Below are 21,403 nucleotides of genomic sequence, written 5' to 3' on the forward strand. Positions count from 1 at the left end.
GCTAGCGGTCGAGTCGCCCGGTCATAAGGGCGCGAGCGTCTTGCCGCGACGCGCCAGACGGCTCTCCAGCCAGACGTACGGCACCACCGCCAGCACCAGGGTCACGGCGAGGCCCATTACGCGGTATCGGGTGCAGACGAGACCACGCATACCGAGAGCGAGGGCCAGCCCGAGCCAGCGCCAAAACAGCGACGTCGACAGCGGCCCCTGCCACGCGTTCGGGTACAGGGCCATCACCAGCGCTGAAACAGCAGGAGGGGCTGTGGCAATCTCGTTCTCCAAGAGAGCGTCTCTTCGTAATTTCATAATTTGATCTTACACCGAAAGGAAGGTTTGATCGAATTTACCTGACCTGATAAAACGAACCAAACGTGTCTTGGAAAGAGAGAATTTCTGGCTGTGAGAACCGGATTTGTTTCATAAGAACCACACACGGGGAAAAAATTAGTATCGATTCAAGACATAATTTTCGTCTACAAGCAAGAATACATAATCTTATGTGAAGAGGAAACTTGCTTACATAAAGAAATTCTATGTAGTCTAGCTAAAAATATATTTTTGTTATTCAATAATTTTCATGAATTGAGAGGAAAAAATATCGGATAGGAAGAGTGATATTTTCAAACTAAGAATATCAGTTTGAAGATATCGTTCTGTCTATATATATATCCAATAATTTTTCCTCAATTCATGAAAATAACTTTTGAATAACAAGAATATATATCTTTAGTGGAACTACATAAAATTTCTTCATGTGTGTGTAAGCAAGTTTTACTTTCACGTAAGATCATATATTCTTACTTATATGTGAAAACATGAGTCTTGAATTGATACTAATTTTTTTCCGTGGAGAAATTCTGTTTCTTGCGACGAAAACGCGTTTGATTTGTTCGTCATCGGATAAATTCAATCAAACTTTTTTTTCCGTTTGGAGCAACGATCTCGCGAGATTGCCGTTCGAAGATTTCACCTGAGACTCTTTGAATCTTATCCCGAAATCTCATTTGAGAATTGACTTCTTCTTTAAGTCACGGAGAAAAAAGATTGGTCGAATTAACAATGGATGAGCCAAACGCGTTATGTTTAAAAGGAGGAAAGATTTTCTAGGTTTTAGAAACCGAATCCGGTTCGTGAGAATCATAAATTCAGATCCCTTCGATCAAAACACACTTGGTACGTTCGTCGTCACGTTAACTCAAACTTTTTTCACCGTGCAGCGAATACTTTTGTCAAATTTGTCGGTAACACTTCGCTACATATATTATTGTTTTTACGCTGTTTTTATACAGCTGTTTTTCTTTTGTTCCCTATTTATCGCGATGTCAAGCAAAACACGAGACACTTACTGTATATCAGAGTCTCCCAGATGGAGTTACAGACTCCCCAGGCAGCTGATATGACGTGAAAGAGCGCCGGGTCGTCTCCCGTTGGTCTCCAGGTGAGTAAGACTAGCAAGAGACAGGCGTGGAAGGCACAGCCCACGACTGAAACGGAGAACGGTCTCAGTCGTGATCGACGGGTGACAGATTAAAAGGGTCGGACCAACGTCATCATTATATTTTATATGCCCGAGTTGACTCGATCTTTCTTGTTGTACACTGAACATTCATGCATTGAGAAAAAAGTGGTAGAATCAACGAAATTTTGCTTAAACGGACAACATTTTTTTATCATTTTTTTCACGACATTTAGTCCATTGAACAAATTATATAGTTTCTTTAATGAGCAGTACCGTCATTTAGTTAAAAAAAAGTGGTAAAAATAGTGAAAGAAACAGGCAAAAAGGGTAACGAAAATGAATCGCTCAGACATCAAAGTACTGACCAAAACATGACATTTTTTCTCTAATTTTGAAAGTAACTAAGGTCATTTAAGCAAAAAAGATAACATTTACTCTTATCTTACCAGGTTTATCTTTGGACAATTTAACATATAGCGAGTTCTTTTCATAGTATCGTTTGAAAGTTCATAACAAAGAAAGATCAAGGGCATGAACGGCATAAGTACGCTTTCGGAGCAGTTTTATTAAAAGATAACGGCAAAAAAATATATATATATAATATATATATACAATAAAAAAAATATATATAGAACGCTCATATTTTACAAATTTAATGGTATTTGAAGATTAAAAGTGACTACAGTGATCCACTTTGGATGACAGTGAAATTTTTAGTGACTCGTTAAGGAAAAGCGACAAAAAGTGACTTGGATAACCGGATGGCAGCGTTGATAATGAGTTTATCAGTCGATTCAACGATTGCGATTTGCAACTGTATCAACGCAAAATATTATTGCGCCGACGCGTAAGTTGCTCGATAGATACAATATTTTTTTAATCAAGACCGACCGTCGATTTTGTCGATCTAACCTTTTTTTTCTATTTCTCAGCGTACGTTCCTTTCGCCGCGGCCTTCGCAAACATCGAGAGATTATCCCCGCGAAATTACACCTGGATCCTCGTGTTGATCCGACCCTCGGATGGAATTTGACGCGTCAAGGATCACTTACCCACGACAAAGTACCTTTTAATGTGCCTCAACAGCATCGAGAGCGTCACGGCGGCGAGAGCCTGCAGCACGGCCAAGCTCAGGAAGCTTAAGGTCACCGTGCCGACGCCGACCAGGGCGCACACCACGTACGCCTGTCGACGGACGGGCATGTTAATTATAGCCGTGTAATTTTCGCGAAATACGCAGCGCTAATTATAGCCGGTTTAAGGAAATTAAGCGCGGAACCGCTCTCGCGTGTATATTGCCGTGCCAAAATGTTTGCGCTCGAGATGGGGCGCGTCAACGTGTCACGGCGGACGAGCGCGCGCGGGCTCTCTCGTCAATGTTTCGTTGGAAGGAAATGGAAAATTTCTCGACCCGCCGATTCCGAAAATACGGAGAATGTTGCGTCTTCTCGCCGAGATATTCGCCCCTTCAGCTTTAAAATTATCGCCGAGCTACGCGTATCGGTTAAGATCGGGGAAGATCGCGCGATTCGTATCGAGAGGAAGATATATGGTTAATTAATCTCGCGAAAATTATAATTAATTTGTTCTTTAAAACTCGAACTATCACAACAATGATGGTTCCAGCGACATAAAAAAAAAACATAAGAAAAATATTAATTTTACGATTTTTCTCTAAGATTTTAAAGTGACTTTCAGAAGAAAATAGCACGTACAAAAACGTTTCCAAATAAAAAATTTCTTGTCTCTTAAAGGGATATAATCTCACGAGAATAACATATTTTTCTGACGTTCTAATAAAAAAGTGGCAATATGCGTACGAGATTATTATGGGTAACACATTATAGTAGAGCTTGCTAGAAAAATGATTTTTCTAGCTGAGTAGTAAAAAATATCTTGTACTTGTGTTAAAATCGGTCCTTGTCAAATTTTCAATATAGTCGTGTGTTAATTTAACATATCGTGTTTATGTTATTTCAACATTTTGTATTATGTCGATATTCAACATAATGTTAAAATAACACATTTTACACTTTAATATCGATTAACGTATTAATTTCATATTTGACATCAATGATGAGAGAGAAAGTGTTTGCTTTATTTACCTCCACGAAATCGGCGTAGATGAAGCCCTGCTCGAGCCCGATGAAGATCGTGAGCGGCGCCGCGAGCTGGAGCTTGGGGTCCTGAAAAGCGCACTTGACGGACTTCAGAATACCGCGGGCGGTGGTGCGATCGTGGCTCGTCTGCGGCTCCTGCATCCTGGAGTCGAGGAACGCGCAGGATATGCTCAGACCGAGCACCGCCAGGCCGAGCCAGATGCTGACCAGCACCTTCGACGTGCCCGACGTGACCGTCGGCACATAGAGCGATTCGTTGTAGAAGTACGTCTCCTCCGAGCAGTACTCGGCCCCGCAGATGTCCCCGACGTCGCTGTTCACGATGATAGGCGGTACTACATCCGTCAGTCTGACGAGAATCGCGGCGATGACGCAACCTGAAACACAGACGATAGCGTTAACGTGGGTGCGAGATTATTTATGCAAATTAATTAATAACCGTTAATTATTCATTGAAGGAATAAGAAGAAATTCAATCGACACCGATCAATGCGTCCACAGCTGGTAACGTAAAACAATTTTTCCAAATGTATAAAATTCAGGCAGTATGCGAGATTGTGATTTTGATAACATTTCATTGAGCGATAAAATTCACTGAAGTAGTGTAGTATAAAATGAGTTTTTTTTAATTACTTGAAATTAAGTATAGATTTAAATATAATCTTATTATTAATTATTGGTGCAATTAGAAAACGATTGATCATTCGGAAGCTGATATATTTGCAACTTAAGATGATACTTTTTATACGTATTCCATGAGGTTAATGCCCTATTTTTAACTTCTATTTTTAATTTCGTCTAAATCACATTTAGGATTTTAATGGAAAACTACTGTGATATTAAGGACTAGTACAGAGATGTACAAGAATTTTAGAATTATTGAACATTTTGTTTTGAAAATATAGCCCTAGGAAATTTATAATTTATAATAATAATATACATGTAGATAATATACATGTAGATACATATATATTTAAATATTTACTTATCGATTTCTATTTTGTGTGCACCTGTATTAGCTCAACTGACGTATAAATAAAGCATTAATAAGAAAAATAAATAATATCCCGTATATGTAATATTATAATATATATATATATTTTTTTTTTCTTAATTTCACAAAATTAACACTTATTACTTAGATAGTTAAATGAAATTATAGGAAAATATTTTTTCAGTAAATTAGAAACTTATATAGCGCCTCCTTAATATCATCACTGAAAACGCGGTACTTTACAATACAACTACTTTAAATACAAAATTAGGTCACTCCCTTTCCAAGGGAGAGAAAAATATTGAATTTGTAAGAAATTTATAAGAATTTATTAAGAAACGATACGAAGTATTGGACTTATAAAAACTGTTGAAAATTGACTTTAAGATTCTCCGACGAAAATATCCGGCCGACGAGTTTCGTAACTTTACGGGCTCGCGCAGGTGGTGGTGGCGATGTAGTACCGAATGCGAGGCCGATGTCCTCGGCCAGCTTGATTCCCCGGTTGAGCCGCCTCAGCAGGCACTCGCGTCGCGTCTCGTCAGGATCCTCGGGATCGACGCAGACCAGCGCCAGGCTGGTCGCCGAGACGTTGACGTGTGACGTCCTCGCCAGGAAGCTCGGGGTGGCGCAGGCACCCAGCATCGCGTAGCTGGGCAGGAGTATGTACCTGGTGATGCGGAAGAGCGCGCATGTTACTTTCGTGACGGCTCGCTTTGTGATAACACCTATTTTCGTACCGTCAGGCAGAGGAAGATAGAGAGACAGAGAGAAAGGGAGAAAGAGAGACGCGCGCGCGCGCGTCTTCGCTTGTCGCTTTCGCCGGCCTTTTTTTTATGAGCCAATAAATAAACGCCTCACCTCGAGGAGAGAGACTTTTCTGGCGCGAAACTAGGATAAAGCGGCGATATTAAACGATGGAGGACGTAAAGGGAAAAGTCTCACTTTCGCGAGACTCCCGGCTAGTCGCGGAAGCACACGGAGATGATCCGCGACATGGCGCAACGGAATATCGCGACATACGAAATCGAATCAAAGTGCATGTTATTCCAACTGAATTGGAATCGTCCGAATTCGACCGTAAAAGCCGACCTAAGCTAACTGGCCAACCGAAGCTACTCGCTGAATTTGTTGGAGTGTAGTTTCATTGAAAATGAACGAGAATTCACTCGATCGTGAAAATGAGTGGTTTCCAAAGTGGTTCGTTCGTTTGACGTACAGGGTAGCCCACTTAACTCTTAACAACTCGGTATCTCGGAAACTATTTGATCGATTTTAAAGATTTAGGTCTTGAATCGTATGGACCTGAAGGGCCTTCAAACTGGAATGGAAGTGTTAAGAGATATATGGGCCATCCTGTACTTTATATTGAATCGTACGACGTATGGTAGGTTTAATTGTGTGAATAGAATTTGCGTATTGGCGAACAGCTACTCTCGATCTATCAACTTTTTCAATAACTCGTTGAATTATTTCAAATATAGCTCGATCCGTATTCTCCCTCATCAGGTTGAGAATGTCAGAAAAAGGAGAAGAAAACATTTCTTCTTTTTTATATGTGTACTCAACCCGAGAGATTTATATAATGAAACTAATCCTAAAACTAATCCTTCGTGATTTTCTCCGTCCTTAAATCTGTACACCAAAGAGTCTTATTCCCGTCAATTGAATAAATAAATAATTAAGTCAATCAATAAAATACCGCTCCGAATCGCACGAGTGAATGATTAACTCAAACTCAGAGTGAATTCTCAGTCGAGTACGAGTGAATATTTCTATTGACCGGAGTGAGCTTATTCCGAATGACGGTGTACGTCGAATTCACTCTCCGATTCGAGTGCAAAAATTCACTCGACCAATTCGATTGACTTGTTTATTCCGCTTTTCAAGTGGAATTTCGCACGGAGGAATAAACGAGAAAACATGAGAGTTGAATCAAGCCGATCTCTACGTGAATTCGAGTCTCGAGCGGAGGGGAGCACAGGGGGGAGGGGCAGTACCACTTGGGATACAGGTGCACGCCGACGAAGATGGTGGTGACCAAGTGGCTGACGATGACGGTAAGGTTCGTGCCGAGCTTCTGCACGACGATGGGCGCGAAGCAGCTGGTGACGGCGGCGATCGCGTAGAGGAGGGCGAGCAAGGCCGGGCCCATGTGAGGTTCGAACGCGCCCAGACCCGCTTGCAACGGAAAGATCGGCAGCATCGCGGCCGAGCAGGTCGCGTGTCCCAGCAGGAGAGCCACGCAGTGACGGAGAATCGCCCTGCGAGGCGGCCGCGGCCCGGACGGCGCCGCTCTGACCGCCGCGATCAAACGGCGCACCGACGACGCGCCCGCCGACGAGTTCATGGAGTCGCGACGTCGCCAGGACAACGCCGAGATGCGCGTCGACCGGCAGGAGATCGGCGAGTACGCCGCCATGTGCTGCGAACAGAAGGATACAGAGAGAGAGAGAGAGAGAACCGACCTGGCGATTTTGTCAGCTCCCATGCTCGGAGAAATGACTTTGGTAATAGCAGCTAAATCTTATTAGTCAGTTCGAACTTGTCTGTCAACAAGTTGGCTGTTAGAGATCAAATGCATCTGTGCTACGAGGTACGACTTAATTGCTTGAGATTGGCACGAATAGCTAAGATTCGCTAGCTGTGCTGATTATTATTATATATAGACGATGTATATGTAAATACGAAATTCGTTTATATCAATCGACGAAGCGATTCTAAGGTTGATTCGCGACCCAGAGGTCTCTGGTTGATTCCATCAATGCTTAAGCGCGTTCTTCAAATACGATATTAAATATGTGGATAAATTTCAGAAAAATCAGCGTACACTAAAACCTTAAGGACAGCTTTTATTAAAAAGATAATAAAAAACAAATTTCTAGCCGGGAATACGAATATAATTTTAGTACGATCTAACTAATACTTTTTACTGCAGCGCTTGAATTCGAACAGCTAGTTGCGGTAACAATAACATTACAGCTGTCAGAGCTATCATTACAGCTATTTGCATCTCAACTGCCACATTATAGCTGCCACATTGTGACTGCCACAGTTATTTTTTCCGACAGTTAATTCTTTCTCAGAGTACGCGGCGAACGCGACGCACAATTGACTCCACACGTTTGAAAACGCCGAATAGCACTAATCGCTGCACAAATGAAAATTAGCAGCGCGTTCGCGGAACATTATGTAATTGCATGATTAGTAGTAATCGGAGGAGACATATTGCTCCAACAAATCGCGACTATATGAGTAATACGAGTCTCTCCGGTATTTCCTGTGATATTCTCGCAGCAACCGTGAGAGATGAGCTCACAACTACGGACACGTGTCCAGACTAAGTTGCAGGATGTCGAGCGCTTCGACGAACGCCGCGAGAGAAACGCGAAGTTTGCGGGTCGGTTGTGTACTGCTATGTTTTTAAGACAAATACAAAATGTTTTTTACTGTATACGAGAGTTTTACTGTATGAGAAAAGTCGACGAGAATACACAATCGACCCTTGAAATCATCTCGATCTCGACCGGGTCGCAGTATGTGACGCGTAATGAGTAAAGCGATTATAAACTTATGCAGCGCGTCCCGCGCGATTGGTTGATTGATCTTATCACTGCGATTCGTTCGCGAGTTTTTCGGCGGATTAAGTTTTAACGTCATTTTATCAAGATATTGCGTTGATGCAAAAACTCGTTTCGTTTCTCAATAAAAATATACATCAAACATTTATTTATTTTACAATACAATCAATCAGTTGTAAGTATATATATTTTCTTCGATGACTTGCCATTGTCAGAAATCCCAGAGTCCCTGAGCAAAAAAAACCGACTAAAAAGCGGAACAAATTTTTGCATCAACCCAACAGAACAGCGTCGGCACGCTGAGAGAAAAAAGGGGTTAATTCCGTTAAAATTTATTCTCGGCGTCGGCCATATTTCCTCGTTATTTTCACGAAACAGCAACGGTAGAATTATTATTATTAACACACACTACAGTGACGCATACTACAAAATTAATTCTCCTCATTGCATAATCGTTTCATTTCTCTCTTCAATTTTATAGTTAGAATTTTATAGTTAGAAACACAGGATATTTTTTTCTCAGCGCATGCCTTACATTATTCAATAACATCGGAGATCGTTATCGTTAGATCGTAATTCCTCGCGATCCAATGTATTACCTCCATCATTGTGTCATTGTCGCACAAGGTAGAGTGATGGTGTCCACCGCTCCTGGCGCGTCTGTGAGTGTGCGCCAACGGCGGAGGCTGCGGTGGCAACCGCATCGGGCCGAGACCGCCGATCGGCGCCGGTCTGTACACCGGGCTCTCCAGCTTGTCCTTGGACAGCTCGTGCAGATTCGGCAAGGACCCCATTATCGTTTCAACCGGGGGGCCCGTCGCGTCGGGGTCGTCGCGATCGTTCGCGTTATACCCGTGTAGCGCCTTCCTTTCTCACGCGCGTTCAGCCACCTCGCCCGATCTCATTTATTACGATTTCATCCCTCGCCGACCGAGTAGCCGCCCTGGTCGCGATCTCCTCATCTGCGGCTCGGACACCTGGCAAAGATCCGACGGCCAATTATTTATCACCTAACTTACATATATCGAGAGGAAAAAACAGTTAAAATCGGCGGTCATTCGCTGTCGTTCAAAAAAATATTGCGCCCATTCGACGAATTAATGCGTTGGCGCATTAATTAACGATACGTTGCGTCGATACGGTTGCTGGATCAAATCGCAGTCGTTGAATCGACTGACAACTCGTTACAACAACTATAACTTGTTCAGTGGACTAAGCGTTGTGCTTGAACAAATATCGCTCGTTCAAGCAAAATGTCGTTGATTCTACTATTTCTTTTTTTCAGTATAGTTTCCTCTAATATTTCGTTGAATATTTTTCTTTAATATTCTCTGTAACATTTCGCTAAAATAATAAAATTGAATCTAATTAAATAAGGCGGTCGCGCGCTATTCGCAAGCTCGGCGAACTTTAAATCTGCCACCGTTATTCTCATTCTACAGCGGCTCGAAAAATGTAACTTACATCATTTTCTTTAATGGTATTCTCCGGAAATTTAAAAGTGGAATCCAATTAAATCTGGCTGTCTCGTGATATTCTGCAAATCTCGAGTTCACCGAGTTCGCTGTTTTATACTGTATGAAATCTCCAGGAACTTTAAAGGGCTGAGCGGAGGAAGAGAAGATCTTCATAAAGTCAGCAATGTGGTCAGCAGAAAAATTCAAACTTTGGGTGTTTCTTCGAGCCGTTCGGGTGTATGTAGTCCCTTAAAGCGTAATCACTACATGCTGGGATTGAAATTAGGTTGAAATTTGACTAATCAGAGCAAAGTTCATTAAACTTGAGTTACACAATATTATAAATATATAAATATTATTTTTTATATTTCTTATTAATGCTATATTTATGCATCAATTAATCTAATAGAGACGCACAAATAATAAAAAAGAGACATATGTGTTTAAATAAGTGCATATGTATGTGTAATTATGAACATTACACCGCTATATTTTCAAAACGAAATGATCAATAATTTCGAAACTATACATATAAAATTTATATATATAAAATTCTACATATCAGTCTTCAATATCATAGTAGTTTTTCACCAAAGTTTTATTTTCAATTTAGAAAATATAAAAAATAGAAATAAAAAATAGCGTGCTAATCTCCAGAAACAGGTGTAAAAAGTATCAAATTTAGTCGCAAATATTCAAGCTCTCGAATGGTCAATCTTTTTCCAATTGTACGAAGAGTTAAATAATATTTCATTGTATACGTAGTGTAAGTTTTTCATCGAATTCTGAACAAACTTCACAACCTCCTTAAGAGATACTCGGGTAAATTTCAGATACGGCCGGAAGCCTCGAAGGTAAAGAGAACGATTATCGATCTATTCGCGGATCGTGCTTGAATTCAAGCGTCGTGATAGAGAATCGCGCGCGATCCAAGGAGACGGCGGTGGTTCCGCGGAACAACCCGTACAACCCACCTTGCATAATTCAATCGACGATTCTCGGCACTCGGCATCAATTACCGAGAGGCGCAAAAAAAAAGAGAAAGAAACGGCGCACGGCTGCGGAAAAATTCTAATGGTCACCCGCGCAGCCTTGAACGAGAACTTGTGGTGGACTAGCGGCACAGCCATTGAAGTATAAATAAATTGAACGCGCACCGTGTTCAACAACGCGGCCTTGGGATCCCGACGAACGAACGGGAGTTGCGATTCTGTTTGATCGCGAAGTGATCAGCGACGAGTCGCGCGAATCGCGATCGCGACTCGGTAACCGGAAATGCAGACGAATGCAAATACGCCAGAATGTGCGAACCGAGGAATGCGCGTTACGCCACACCCATCGATGACCGCGATTTTAATTGGTCGATTTTAATTGGCCGATGTCGGAAGAAGATGACTGAGAGGGAAAAAGGCGCAAAAAAAGCAGAAAAAAGACCACAGCGCCAGCCAGCGCGATCGTTATCTGCTTACGCAACGCGAGTTTATAATCCCGAACACCTGCTTCGTCGCGGTGTGTCCTCCCCCTCCCTTTTCCCGTGAGGTGTGTACCGGTCCCCTGTTATCGAATTATCCGATCGGAGACGAGGAACTGTTAAAGTCACATTTATCTTGCGCTCCGACGTGTCCCTGACACGAAGCCACGAGAGATAACGCCAGGTCGCGAGAACCGACGCGCTCGGAGCCGGCGATCGGGAAACTTTCGTGTTTCGGATAAGAAGGCGGTCCTGAATTCGTGATGATCTTCCAAAAGTCTATCAGTTTCTATTTGGGACACGGCTCCTTGCACACAGAGAAAAAGGTTTCTTTGGATTCACATTGAGGGAAATACTTAGAAATGTATTCACGTCATTTCTGTCAAATAAACCTCATGTCCCGCAAATAAATTTTTAAGTATTTCCTCAGTACGGAATATGTTTGATTCTTAGGTTTGTTTAATATCAACAACGTATTTAAATGAAAAATGTTTTACTAGAATGAACCACGTTGCTTGATGGAAAAAAAGACAGTATTATTTAGGGGAAATAATATTTTGGCACAAAGGAGTTCTTTAATATTTTTATAACATAATGTTATTTTATTTAAATAATTTATTGCTTGCGACAATCATTGTAATGTTTGGACTGAAAATACAAAAAAAATATGACGTAAAGATATTCATCGTTTGAGGGACCAAACAATCCTGTTTGTTGAATCAAATATTCGTTTATTCGCTCCATTCTAAAAAACAAATTTGTTTCGATTAAAAGAATTTTACTAAATCCAAAGAGATTTTCTCTGTATGCATTGAAAAATAAGTTTAGTTGGATCTACCTGACAGTGGATAGCCAAACGCGTTTTCGTCGAAGGAAACTGAATTCTCTGATTATAAGAAGCAAATTTTGTTCGTAACAACTAGGAATTTTATTTCCTTCGATCGAAATATGTTTAGTTGTCCGTTGTCAGGTAGATCCAATCAAATTCATTTTTTCAATATTCCACAGGTTGGATTGTTGCGAAATGAGACGAGAAGGTTATTTTTGTCCGCTTCGCGTTCTCCGGTACTCTCAGTTCTCTCGAAATTTCTAGATTAAATCTCCCTCGCGAAATGAATGAAAATTCACTCGATAGTGAAAGTACCGGCGGTCGGGAACACCGGAGTGAATGACTGATTCAAACTCGGAGTGGGCGCTTAATACGTACAAGTGAATGTTCCAATCGATTAGAGTGAATTTGTTCCCGTGAGACGCGATAGAGTACACCGGCCGGCTTAATAGCTCTATCATTTATTAGGTCAAAGGTCATCAAAATTTTCTTATGTACATATCGTACATCACATATAAAAAAGGAAATAATATGTGCACATATATGAGCGAAAAGTCACTCGAATTCGAGTGACCCGACTCTGCTAAAAGAAAAGTCGCTCTGCTTTTCAAGTGAAGTTCCACTCGAGAAGATTTAAAGCCTATTTTCGCGGCCGACGAAGAGATCCGTCTAGGAGTCCGTTAAAATTGTCCTCGAGACGCGTTCGATTCCACCTGTACCCCAAAGAGCCAGAAGGACTCCTCGAACTTATACGAGGTAAACACTCGAGAAAGAGAGAGAAATAGTGAGAGAGAGAGGAGAAGAGAATGAGAGAACTCATACGAGTGTTCTCAGGAAACAAAGAGTTCGTATATATATTCATCGAGTTCGTCGAAGAGTTACGCGCGAAACTTCGGGAAGAGAACGGAAGTTTCGAACGCGAGGGTTCGACGCGGTTACGAGGAATTGATGCGGAAGAAGTTATAGAGAGGAAGAACGGGAGACCGTCACCGCAACCTTCTTCTTTGGCATGAGGATCAACTTCTAGGCCGTACAATGCGAAAACAACGCTTCTTGTGTTTCTTCCTCTCCTTTTCATCTATTCTTTATTCATCGATGCTCTACGGCACGTTTTTGCCGACTGCCAATCGTAACTCTTGCTCGATTTTATCGGGCTCTCTTTCGTAACGTCACGACGCACGTGTCACGTGCGCACACCTCACGATTCGACGACGGGAGCTGACGTGTGGAAATGTATCGAAACCGAAGTTACGTGGGAGCGGTGCCGAAGGTGAACCGGTTTTAGCGGCACGCGAAACTGTAGCCGGCGATGTGTGACTAACGAACCCCGCGCAGAATCTCGCACGTGGGGTACTATGGGGATCGAAAAGAAGGAACGGTAGATGGCGAAGACCAGAATTGAGAGACGGAATTTTAAAGCCCAGTGAAAAATACAACGCGGCGAAAGGAACGATCGCTGGTACTATCGGTAGCAAAACGTGAAATAAAGATAATCGAATCCTAATCACACACACATATATATATATATATATATATGTATATTATTAATTAATGATAAAAATTAGCAAAATTTATGTTAGGCGAAATGAAGAAATTATTTATTTACTCACTAAATAAGTACCAAATAAACGAAGCATTTATGAGACAAAAAATTCGTAATCGCAGTTCCCACTATGCACAGAGAAAGATTTCTTTAGATTGAATAAAATTTGTTTAATTGAAACAAATACCTTTTGAAATAGAGCAAACAAACGAATGTTTCATTCAACAAGTAGAATCGTTTGGCCTCTCGGACAATAAATATCTACGTCGAATAATATATCTCTCTTGTATTTTCATCTAAATATATATTACAATGATTATTACAAACAATAAATTATTTGAGAGAAGTAACAATAAGAAGGAACAATATATAATAAAATAAAATTCTTTTTATCAAAAATGCAAAATGTTATTTCCTCTAAATAATACTATTTTTTCTATCAAACAACATGGTTAACTCTGATAAAACATAATATTTATACATTAATACATATTACATTAATACATTAATTTATACATTAATATTTTCACTAAAAAACAATGATATTTGACATTAAATTATTGTTATTTATATTAAGCAAAGCCAAGTCAAATAGACACGTACGTTAAAGAAACTTCTTTCTGTGTATACTGCAGGGTGATGCAATGACTATTACCATCTCGAAGATATCTCCGAAAGACAAAAATATTTTTTTTGACGACCAGATGGAGAGATGAAACAAGCTTACACTTTCAGGAAGCGTTCGGAATGATGATCGTCGCTGTGTCAATTACTCTCATATTTCGTAGACATTCAAGAGGTGATGTAAGAGGTGTTGTAAGAAATGATGTAACAGTTGTTCTGTCTCACTCTGTATAAAAATAACCGAAATTTACGTCAAGTGAGATGAAAAAACGACGAAAGAGAAGGAAAAAACTGAACTCCTGATCGAAGTTCCGACTATGTGATCAATATAGCTGTATGCACGCGCATCTCCTCGGAGCCCCGACGAGCCCGCGGAAGTGCGCGCTGCAGAGTTGTTGCATTCTGTATGCGGGGGGGGGGGGCACCGCACGGATGCTGGATGCATCCTCGCGCCGTTGTAACGAGCGTCACAGGGGAAAACGCGGCCGATGCGACGGTGCTGAATCGATATTTCGTTTTTCAGCACTGTCCGCGCTCCCGACCTTGGCTATTATTCTCGTGTCGGCCCACGTAATGTAAAGCCGCCGATAATTACGACGACGAGTTTGCCACCGCTACACTCGACTAATGCGCAACAATAATTGACAATGAGAAAAAATGCTGCAAACTCGTTATCTAACAGGCTGCCGATGATTAGCGGCAAATGGATGATACAATCGTTTCTCCATCACAAATTTAAAATGGAAGAAAAAGAGAGAGAGAGAGAGTGGGNNNGGGGGGGGGGATCACTCGGTTAGAATTAACTTCAACAGACTCCGTACTCCGAATGATTTTAATTTCCGACCCTCGAGTCGCGCTCGATTCCGAGAATCGAGAAGTTTCCGCTTCCGCGGCGTTGTGTCCCGCCGAGAGATCAATTATTAATTATTCTTATCCGCGCTGTATCGATCGGAATATAATTATTTCAACTCGACGGGCTACTCGATCGAGGAGAACGGAAGCACCGCACGCGCAAAACGCCCGAGAAATCTTTTTTTTTCTCTCTCCTCTCCGCCACGGTGCGTTACGCGCGCAACGGTCCGTTCGCGTCCGTTCGCTGAGCGAGTCGCCAAGACAACGGGCGAGTGACGAAGTACTTTTGTGCAGATCGTACGTCCGGACTAGAGATGGAAACGTGCATTCTCCTCGAGCGGAAGGAGCATAAATCACAATGACGCGAAAAGGGGAGGGGGGGGGGGGGAAAAANGGGGAGAAAAACGAATGCGAGAATCAATCGTCGAGGTGGCAAAGGATCGCCAAGGGGCAGCGGAGGCTTACGTTTCCGTGACGCCGCTGCGGCAGCGATCCAGCAGGTTCTCCATGGTTCCCGGTGACGTGGTGGAGTCGCCAAAACACTCGGCAAGCGCGGTCGTCGGGTCACGGGGCATGACCGCCGCACGGGAGGAACGCCGTCGCTCTCATTCCGCGCGATTAATCACGAGCCTCGTCGCTCTTCGTACCCAAGCGGACGTCGTCAACGGGGCCACATTGCGCTGTCCTAGCGTTGTCGAAGAGGCGAGAAACCGCATCCAACGGCGCGTCAACGAGTCGACGAGCGTCTTCGCGATGCCATTCGCGCGTCGAGCTTCGCGGAAGCTTCGCGGGAGCGAAAGCTTCGTCGATTCGTACGAAGTTGAGAAAAACGTGACCCGCACTCGCGAGACCGACGCGGGAAAACGCTGTCGTAGGAAAACGACGCTCGTCAGCGCGCTCGAGAGCACAGCTAGGAGAGACGGTCGGAATATCGCGGGCAAGCAGTCGTCAAGCTTGAAAATTAAGCCCGATCTCGATACTTATTGGTAGTTATTAGACGCGCGGCTGGTAACTGGTGGGCGAGACGAGTGCGGGACGAGAATTAACGCGCGAGTCGCGTCGAGTTAATCAAGACGCGGCCGTCACGGCACACTCCGAGTGCCATCAATAATCGGGATGACGAGGGTGTCGATACACGACGGCGAGTCGCGAAGGACACGCGTCCCGACGGCGCGGATTGATTCTCCCAGAGACGGGCCGTTCCGTCGCACGTGTCACGTTCACCGGGTTTAATTAATGTCCTCCTAATCTTATTGAGGAGAGAAAGAGAGAAAGAGGGAGAGATAGTAGGAGAGAGAAAGGAACGGAAAGCGTGAGAGAGAGAGAGAGAGAGAGAGAAAGTCAGGAGATCCTGGTATCCTGTCGTGAGATGTAAACACAGCGACGGTCTCTGATCCTCCGTCGCGAAAGAGTGCCGAGCCAGCGCGACGCGACGATCGTCTCCTCGCGTATTTCCCGCTTTCCTCCGCGCTTCGGGAGCGGAGGGGACCTCGCGCGGTCGCTCGCGAGAGAAGTGAATCGCGCGACGCACGGTCTGCGGAATCCCCGATCCGGCGGCTCGCTCGACAGGACGGGATCCAGGTCCTGGGCCGACGAAGGGACGACTCCGGAGCGACTCGCTTCTCCGACCGCGATTCGGCGCCGCTCGGTTCTGCTCGAGCCAGCTCGGCTCTCTCGCCTCCTCTCCCGATGGTCGATAACAGCGCGAGTGCGTACTGAACGCGCGCTCTTCCAGTTCCCTCCGGAGCTCTTCGAAGCCCTCTTTCTCGCCCTCTCTCACCCTCCCTCCCTCCTTCTCTCTCTCTCTCTTTATCGCTCCACCGCCGAGTGCGACGGTACCGCACGCGAAAAATCCTGCCGCGCGAACACCCCTAATCGGCCAATTATCGAGAACTCCCGGGGCGATTGATCGTCCTGAGATCAGTCGGGCGCGATTTCACGGGCTCTGAGCTGATCAGAGGCCGACAAAACGGCACGATCGGCGCATGCGTATCGCCCTCCGCGTGCACTTCCTCTCTCTCTCTCTCTCTCTCTCTCTCTCTGTCCTCTAATATACGCAATCGTCGATTATATTTAGTTACGTCTGCAAATGCTGCAGGCTGTGGGGGATCGCGAGATTGATTCAAGCGCGAGTTCGTGCGAGCGGGTGACCAACAGTAATAAGAGAATAAAAAGTAATAAGGGAATGAAAAAGAAGAGGAAAATTCCTACAGGCACTCGTGAGCGCATTAAAGGAGCACACATGGAACGCGCGCGCGTTCGTTCCATTTGCGAGATGAAGCGGTGAATTCGGATTAATTGGCGTCCGAGTCTCCCGTCGCTCGTTAAAAATCGGGTCGGGGTCGCGCGGACGACGGTATTAGATCCATAATCAGTACTTCTGAGCCATTAATGATCCGCGTGCTTTCGCGGGTACGAAGGCTCCGTCGTCGTCGCCGCGGGAATCCGACAGCGACCTTCCGCGGATGCACGCGCCATGCGCGCGCGCGCGCTTCCCCGCGTCTCGCGATTCTCGCGCGAGCTGGTCGTCGACGGTAACGACGATTGTTACACCTGTCACGCGTGGCTGACGTCCGATAGCCGGAGAATCGCGCGTGCACCGCGCGCTGAAGGCGATAACGATATCGACGGAACGTAGAATTAATTAAATACGGCGAGAGAGACGCGGCGGAAATCGCGCGAGCGCGCTCTGTTAGTCCCGTGGGAACAAATGGTAGCGATGAGTTTCTGCATATTTTTTTTTTTTTTTTATCATTCTGGTAGACCGTAATTTTTGCGCTAATCTCCTGCGAAATCGATGCTGCTCGATTGTTTCCTTTCCCTCTCCCTCCTTTTTAACATAGCAATTCGATCAGATCTCAACGGATCTCGGCGACCATGCGATCGCCCTCTAATTCAATATCTTCTAACTTCGATCTCGGTTCAATGTCGCAGAGTATCGTGAGCTTCCGTTGTTGTTACACGACAAAGAGCCGTATCCAGTTGGACGCCTTTGTGCGACCTCGGGACTAGAAATTCGACAGAGATCCGGTTCGCCGAGTCGTGACTCGTGCAAAAAGAGCGCAGGGGAATCGCATTATCTATCTCTGAAACGTAGGCCCGTCATAGCCCAGACAGCACAATATCCAAAGCCGGAGTATAAGACATCTTTAAGGTGTCTTGAAGATATCTTACGTCCCGATTTTGGATATTGTACTGTCTGGGAAGACTTATATCGTTGCCCGAGCAACTGGTTAACCCGGTAAAATCGCGTATTGATCAAATAAATGCGTTCGAAATCTACATAGTCCCTCATCTAACGAAGTAAGTCTAAAACCTTATTCTAATCTAAGCAGAAGACTGTTAATGTAAAAATCAAATTAGATTATTGAAAATTGGTACTTGACCAATCGAAATAATAGCTAAGATCGGAACTACTTGTGATTTCATCGAAATCTGATTTCTAATTCGCAATCCTTAATCCCCAATACCAGCCTGATACGAGCTTTGCGCGATGATTCCTTTAGACAGAACAGGATTAAGCATCTTTAGGACTTGCTTCACTAAATCTAAGCAGAATGAATCATCGTCAACGCACAGTAAACAAATTTGGCGTTGGAACTGAAATTTTGTATTACTTCAACATGCGGAACGCGTTGGAAAGTACGCAAATATAATGTTAAATTAACACACCTGTCACCTTGTTAACACACGTTGATAAGGCAAACGTGTTAATTTAACATTACACACATATTTTCTAATACACATTTGTGTGCTTTTTAACGCTCCTCCTCGTGTTAAGTGACGCGAAATTTTAGCGGGCCGTTTTTAACACGAAATCTCTCTCCGTGCAGGTGTATATGTCGCTAAACGAGCGTAAGTTCTTCTTTGTGTGAAACGAGGTTCCGCGTCAAGGCGGGTAAAAAATGAACGATCGGCCACGTTCGCGTAGCAAAGACACGCTCGAAGCGATGAATAATCGTCAGGCACGCGCGATCGGTCTCATTTAGCTTCCCCCGAAGTGATATCTCCGATGAGCGATCGCCCGGTGTGCGCGACAATAGCGCGAGCGTGTCCTGCAGTGTTCCCGCTCTCAAGGAGACGAGTCCGCTTTTATTGCACAGCGACGCACTTAAAAGCCGTGACACACGAGAGCTACCGCGAAGTGTGTCAATGTTACGGCGATCGCATGCGTATGTATGTATGTATGCATGGTACACTCCTCGTGCCGCGGGGTTAATCACCTCGGGCTTTATTGTGCTCTACCGGAGCCGCTCGACGGAGACACCAGCGTTTTGCGCGTAACCATCCCGGGGCCAATTAATCGCCGCAAACGGAAGCCGCACGCGACTAATAAGTACACGGATGTTGGAGATTTATCAGAATCGAGCGCGATCGCGATGTGTCATTGCTCATTATTGAATAAATCAGCGCGCTCGTTGGACACCAGTAAACGATTCCAGTCTTTGAAGGAACTGTACCGCAGCCGGATGGACGAATTTCGACCCCCTAATTGTAATGACCAGAATGCAATTCGTGCGTGACTCATCATTCCTCCACGACGGAATTAATTCTCAATTGTTTGTCATCTCTTTCTTGCAAGTAGTAAATATCAAATTAATTGAAATTTCTTCCCTTCTAGTAAGAAATAACAAATTGACACTTGTTTCCTACTAGTAATGCATAGTAAATTGATGTTTCTTTCCTATTTATATTTTGTAATAATAAAAATCAAATTAACTGAAATTAAAAAGTAAAAGAAATGATTAATGAACGATTCTGTTAATGACTAACTGGGAAAGGAAGGATTAAAGGCCAATAAGAGCCTAATTGCAACTGTTATAGCGATATATATAAATGTGGAATTTCAGGGGGGGGGGGGGGGGCGTTATATAAAAATTATATTACTAGGATTCAAGGTCTGTTCGTGAAAGGCCGATTCGCCGCGTATGTTTGTCCGAAAAATTCTTCAGTACATTCAGTCACAAGAAAGTTGCAACAAATTTTTTTATTAGGAAATACATTTTCCTATTAAATACCCATTAGACGCTTTGCGTAACTCATAGAAAAACAAAACCATTGCAAATATCTGATTGACCGTACGTAATACACAATGAATATTTATATCCCTCCACTATAATTTATATACTTCGTCACGACGTCGCGATTAGATTCTTACTGGTCATTATTTCTTCCCTTCTAAAATAATTGAAATGTTTGTAAACGAGTAAGATCAAAGTACCAATGCTATATAAATAATTTTGGACATTCTTTTGATCTTTAAATATAAATATTTAACTTCTTAATGTCTAACTTCTTAGCATGAAATATATGTATATATTAAATATATGTATATATATTGTACGCTGAAAGTTTCAATATTCATGCTCATTTACAGGTCAAAATAAAAATGTCCAGAGTTAGGCAAGCGTGTTCAGGCATTGGTAAAAGAGAAAATGGTATGATAATTCTCACAGGTATTACCCTCTTAACATCTCCACTATTGGATGGCGAATTCGAGCGGGTTTTCGATCAAATTATGTCCTATAATGCACTTTTTCAACATATTAACGAATTAAGTTTGACCCGTTCAAAATTGAGACTCGACTCGTAAACGGCACCTCACCCGTGCGAATGACACGCGTCTTTCATTGGATCGACGACGCGACTCCGCGCTTCTCGAAGGATTCTCTCGAGTATCCGTATCCGTGGCGAAGTATCTCGCGCTCGCCCGCCTCATGTCGCTTTTTACGCTGACGTAGTAACGGGTGAAGTGTAAGCCTCGGTCAAGTGTTGCCGCGACCTTGAAAATCGAAGATCGAGAGTATCCCGTGGCGGTGTGGCCCGCAGTCTCCCACTACCATTATACGTGCGCGCATAATACATACCATCAGCGTAGTCCTGTCCCCTTCCTCGGCCGCTTCGGACGGAAGGAAGGTCCGATCCTTGGACACTTTCTTATAAATGAAGCTTGGCCATCGGCTCGCGCCTCATTTGACGCGCCTCCACCCTCCACGCGCTGACTGGTCGATCCGCGAAATCGTTCCGTTCTCTCGCGTTCTCTCCGTTCCGTTCCGTCGACTCGCCTCCTCCCGCGGATTCGCGCCGAGTCGGGTCACAGTGCGTCCTTTCCGGTCTCTCTCCTGCAGGATCTCGACCGCGAACTTCGTTGGAGGACACGTGAGTATCTCACAGCGGACACGAAACGCACCCACCCTCCCCGAGTCGAAATTTTAGTCCTCCATTAAGTCCACTTGATTCTACATTAAGTCTTCAAATAGCGGAAATAACTTCCCATTTGTAGCATCAAAGGAGCACTAATAATGTTCCTTTGATGCTAAAAAGGGGATTTAGACTTCTGAAGAGGAAGGGAGGGGGGGATTTAAAATTCTACATTAAATTTTCAAGTGGAGTAAGACTGAAATAATTTCTCATTTGTAGTGTCAAAAGCAGCGCAACAACAGACCTTTGAAAACTTAATGTAAAACTAAATA

The 21,403-nt window shown here is 43.7% G+C and overlaps 2 protein-coding genes across 4 annotated transcripts in view; one reads left to right on the plus strand and one right to left on the minus strand.

The window, feature by feature from the left end:
* On the minus strand, positions 1 to 20,859 carry LOC106747220 (protein unc-93 homolog A). 3 transcript variants are annotated; one of them, XM_014624572.1, is made up of 8 exons: positions 20,798 to 20,859; positions 8,754 to 9,131; positions 6,574 to 6,998; positions 5,038 to 5,243; positions 3,565 to 3,956; positions 2,512 to 2,644; positions 1,347 to 1,484; positions 1 to 242 (listed from the first exon to the last, which is right to left on the minus strand). In XM_014624572.1, the coding sequence occupies exons 2-8, from the start codon at positions 8,946 to 8,948 to the stop codon at positions 22 to 24; spliced, it is 1,710 nt and encodes a 569-aa protein (XP_014480058.1). In that variant the 5' UTR covers positions 8,949 to 9,131; positions 20,798 to 20,859; the 3' UTR covers positions 1 to 21. The 3 variants fall into 3 exon arrangements, with proteins under 3 accessions (XP_014480058.1, XP_014480057.1, XP_014480059.1); XM_014624571.1 differs by lacking the exon at positions 20,798 to 20,859 and adding an exon at positions 15,396 to 16,647; XM_014624573.1 differs by lacking the exon at positions 20,798 to 20,859 and adding an exon at positions 15,396 to 16,647 and having other exon boundaries at positions 155 to 242; positions 2,526 to 2,644.
* The window catches only part of LOC106747221 (D-xylose-proton symporter), a 23,202-nt gene continuing 22,650 nt past the window's right edge, over positions 20,852 to 21,403 (plus strand). Inside the window, exon 1 of the mRNA XM_014624574.1 lies at positions 20,852 to 21,089. The gene's annotated coding sequence lies outside the window, so the exon portion shown is untranslated. The remainder of the gene's footprint in view (positions 21,090 to 21,403) is intronic.

Source organism: Dinoponera quadriceps, unplaced genomic scaffold (assembly GCF_001313825.1).
Source record: "Dinoponera quadriceps isolate SergipeBrazil2010 unplaced genomic scaffold, ASM131382v1 scaffold2217, whole genome shotgun sequence".
In the NCBI taxonomy this organism is placed as follows: Eukaryota; Metazoa; Arthropoda; class Insecta; order Hymenoptera; family Formicidae; genus Dinoponera; species Dinoponera quadriceps.

What these genes read in the sequence shown, in the direction of transcription:
- LOC106747220 (XM_014624572.1), bottom strand. Translation starts at nt 8,948, where the DNA reads ATGGGGTCCTTGCCGAATCTGCACGAGCTGTCCAAGGACAAGCTGGAG. An exon ending in ACAATGACACAATGATGGAG is followed by an intron (nt 6,999 to 8,753) that starts GTAATACATTGG and finishes TTCTGTTCGCAG; the next exon opens with CACATGGCGGCGTACTCGCC. An exon ending in GTGCACCTGTATCCCAAGTG is followed by an intron (nt 5,244 to 6,573) that starts GTACTGCCCCTC and finishes CCGCATCACCAG; the next exon opens with GTACATACTCCTGCCCAGCT.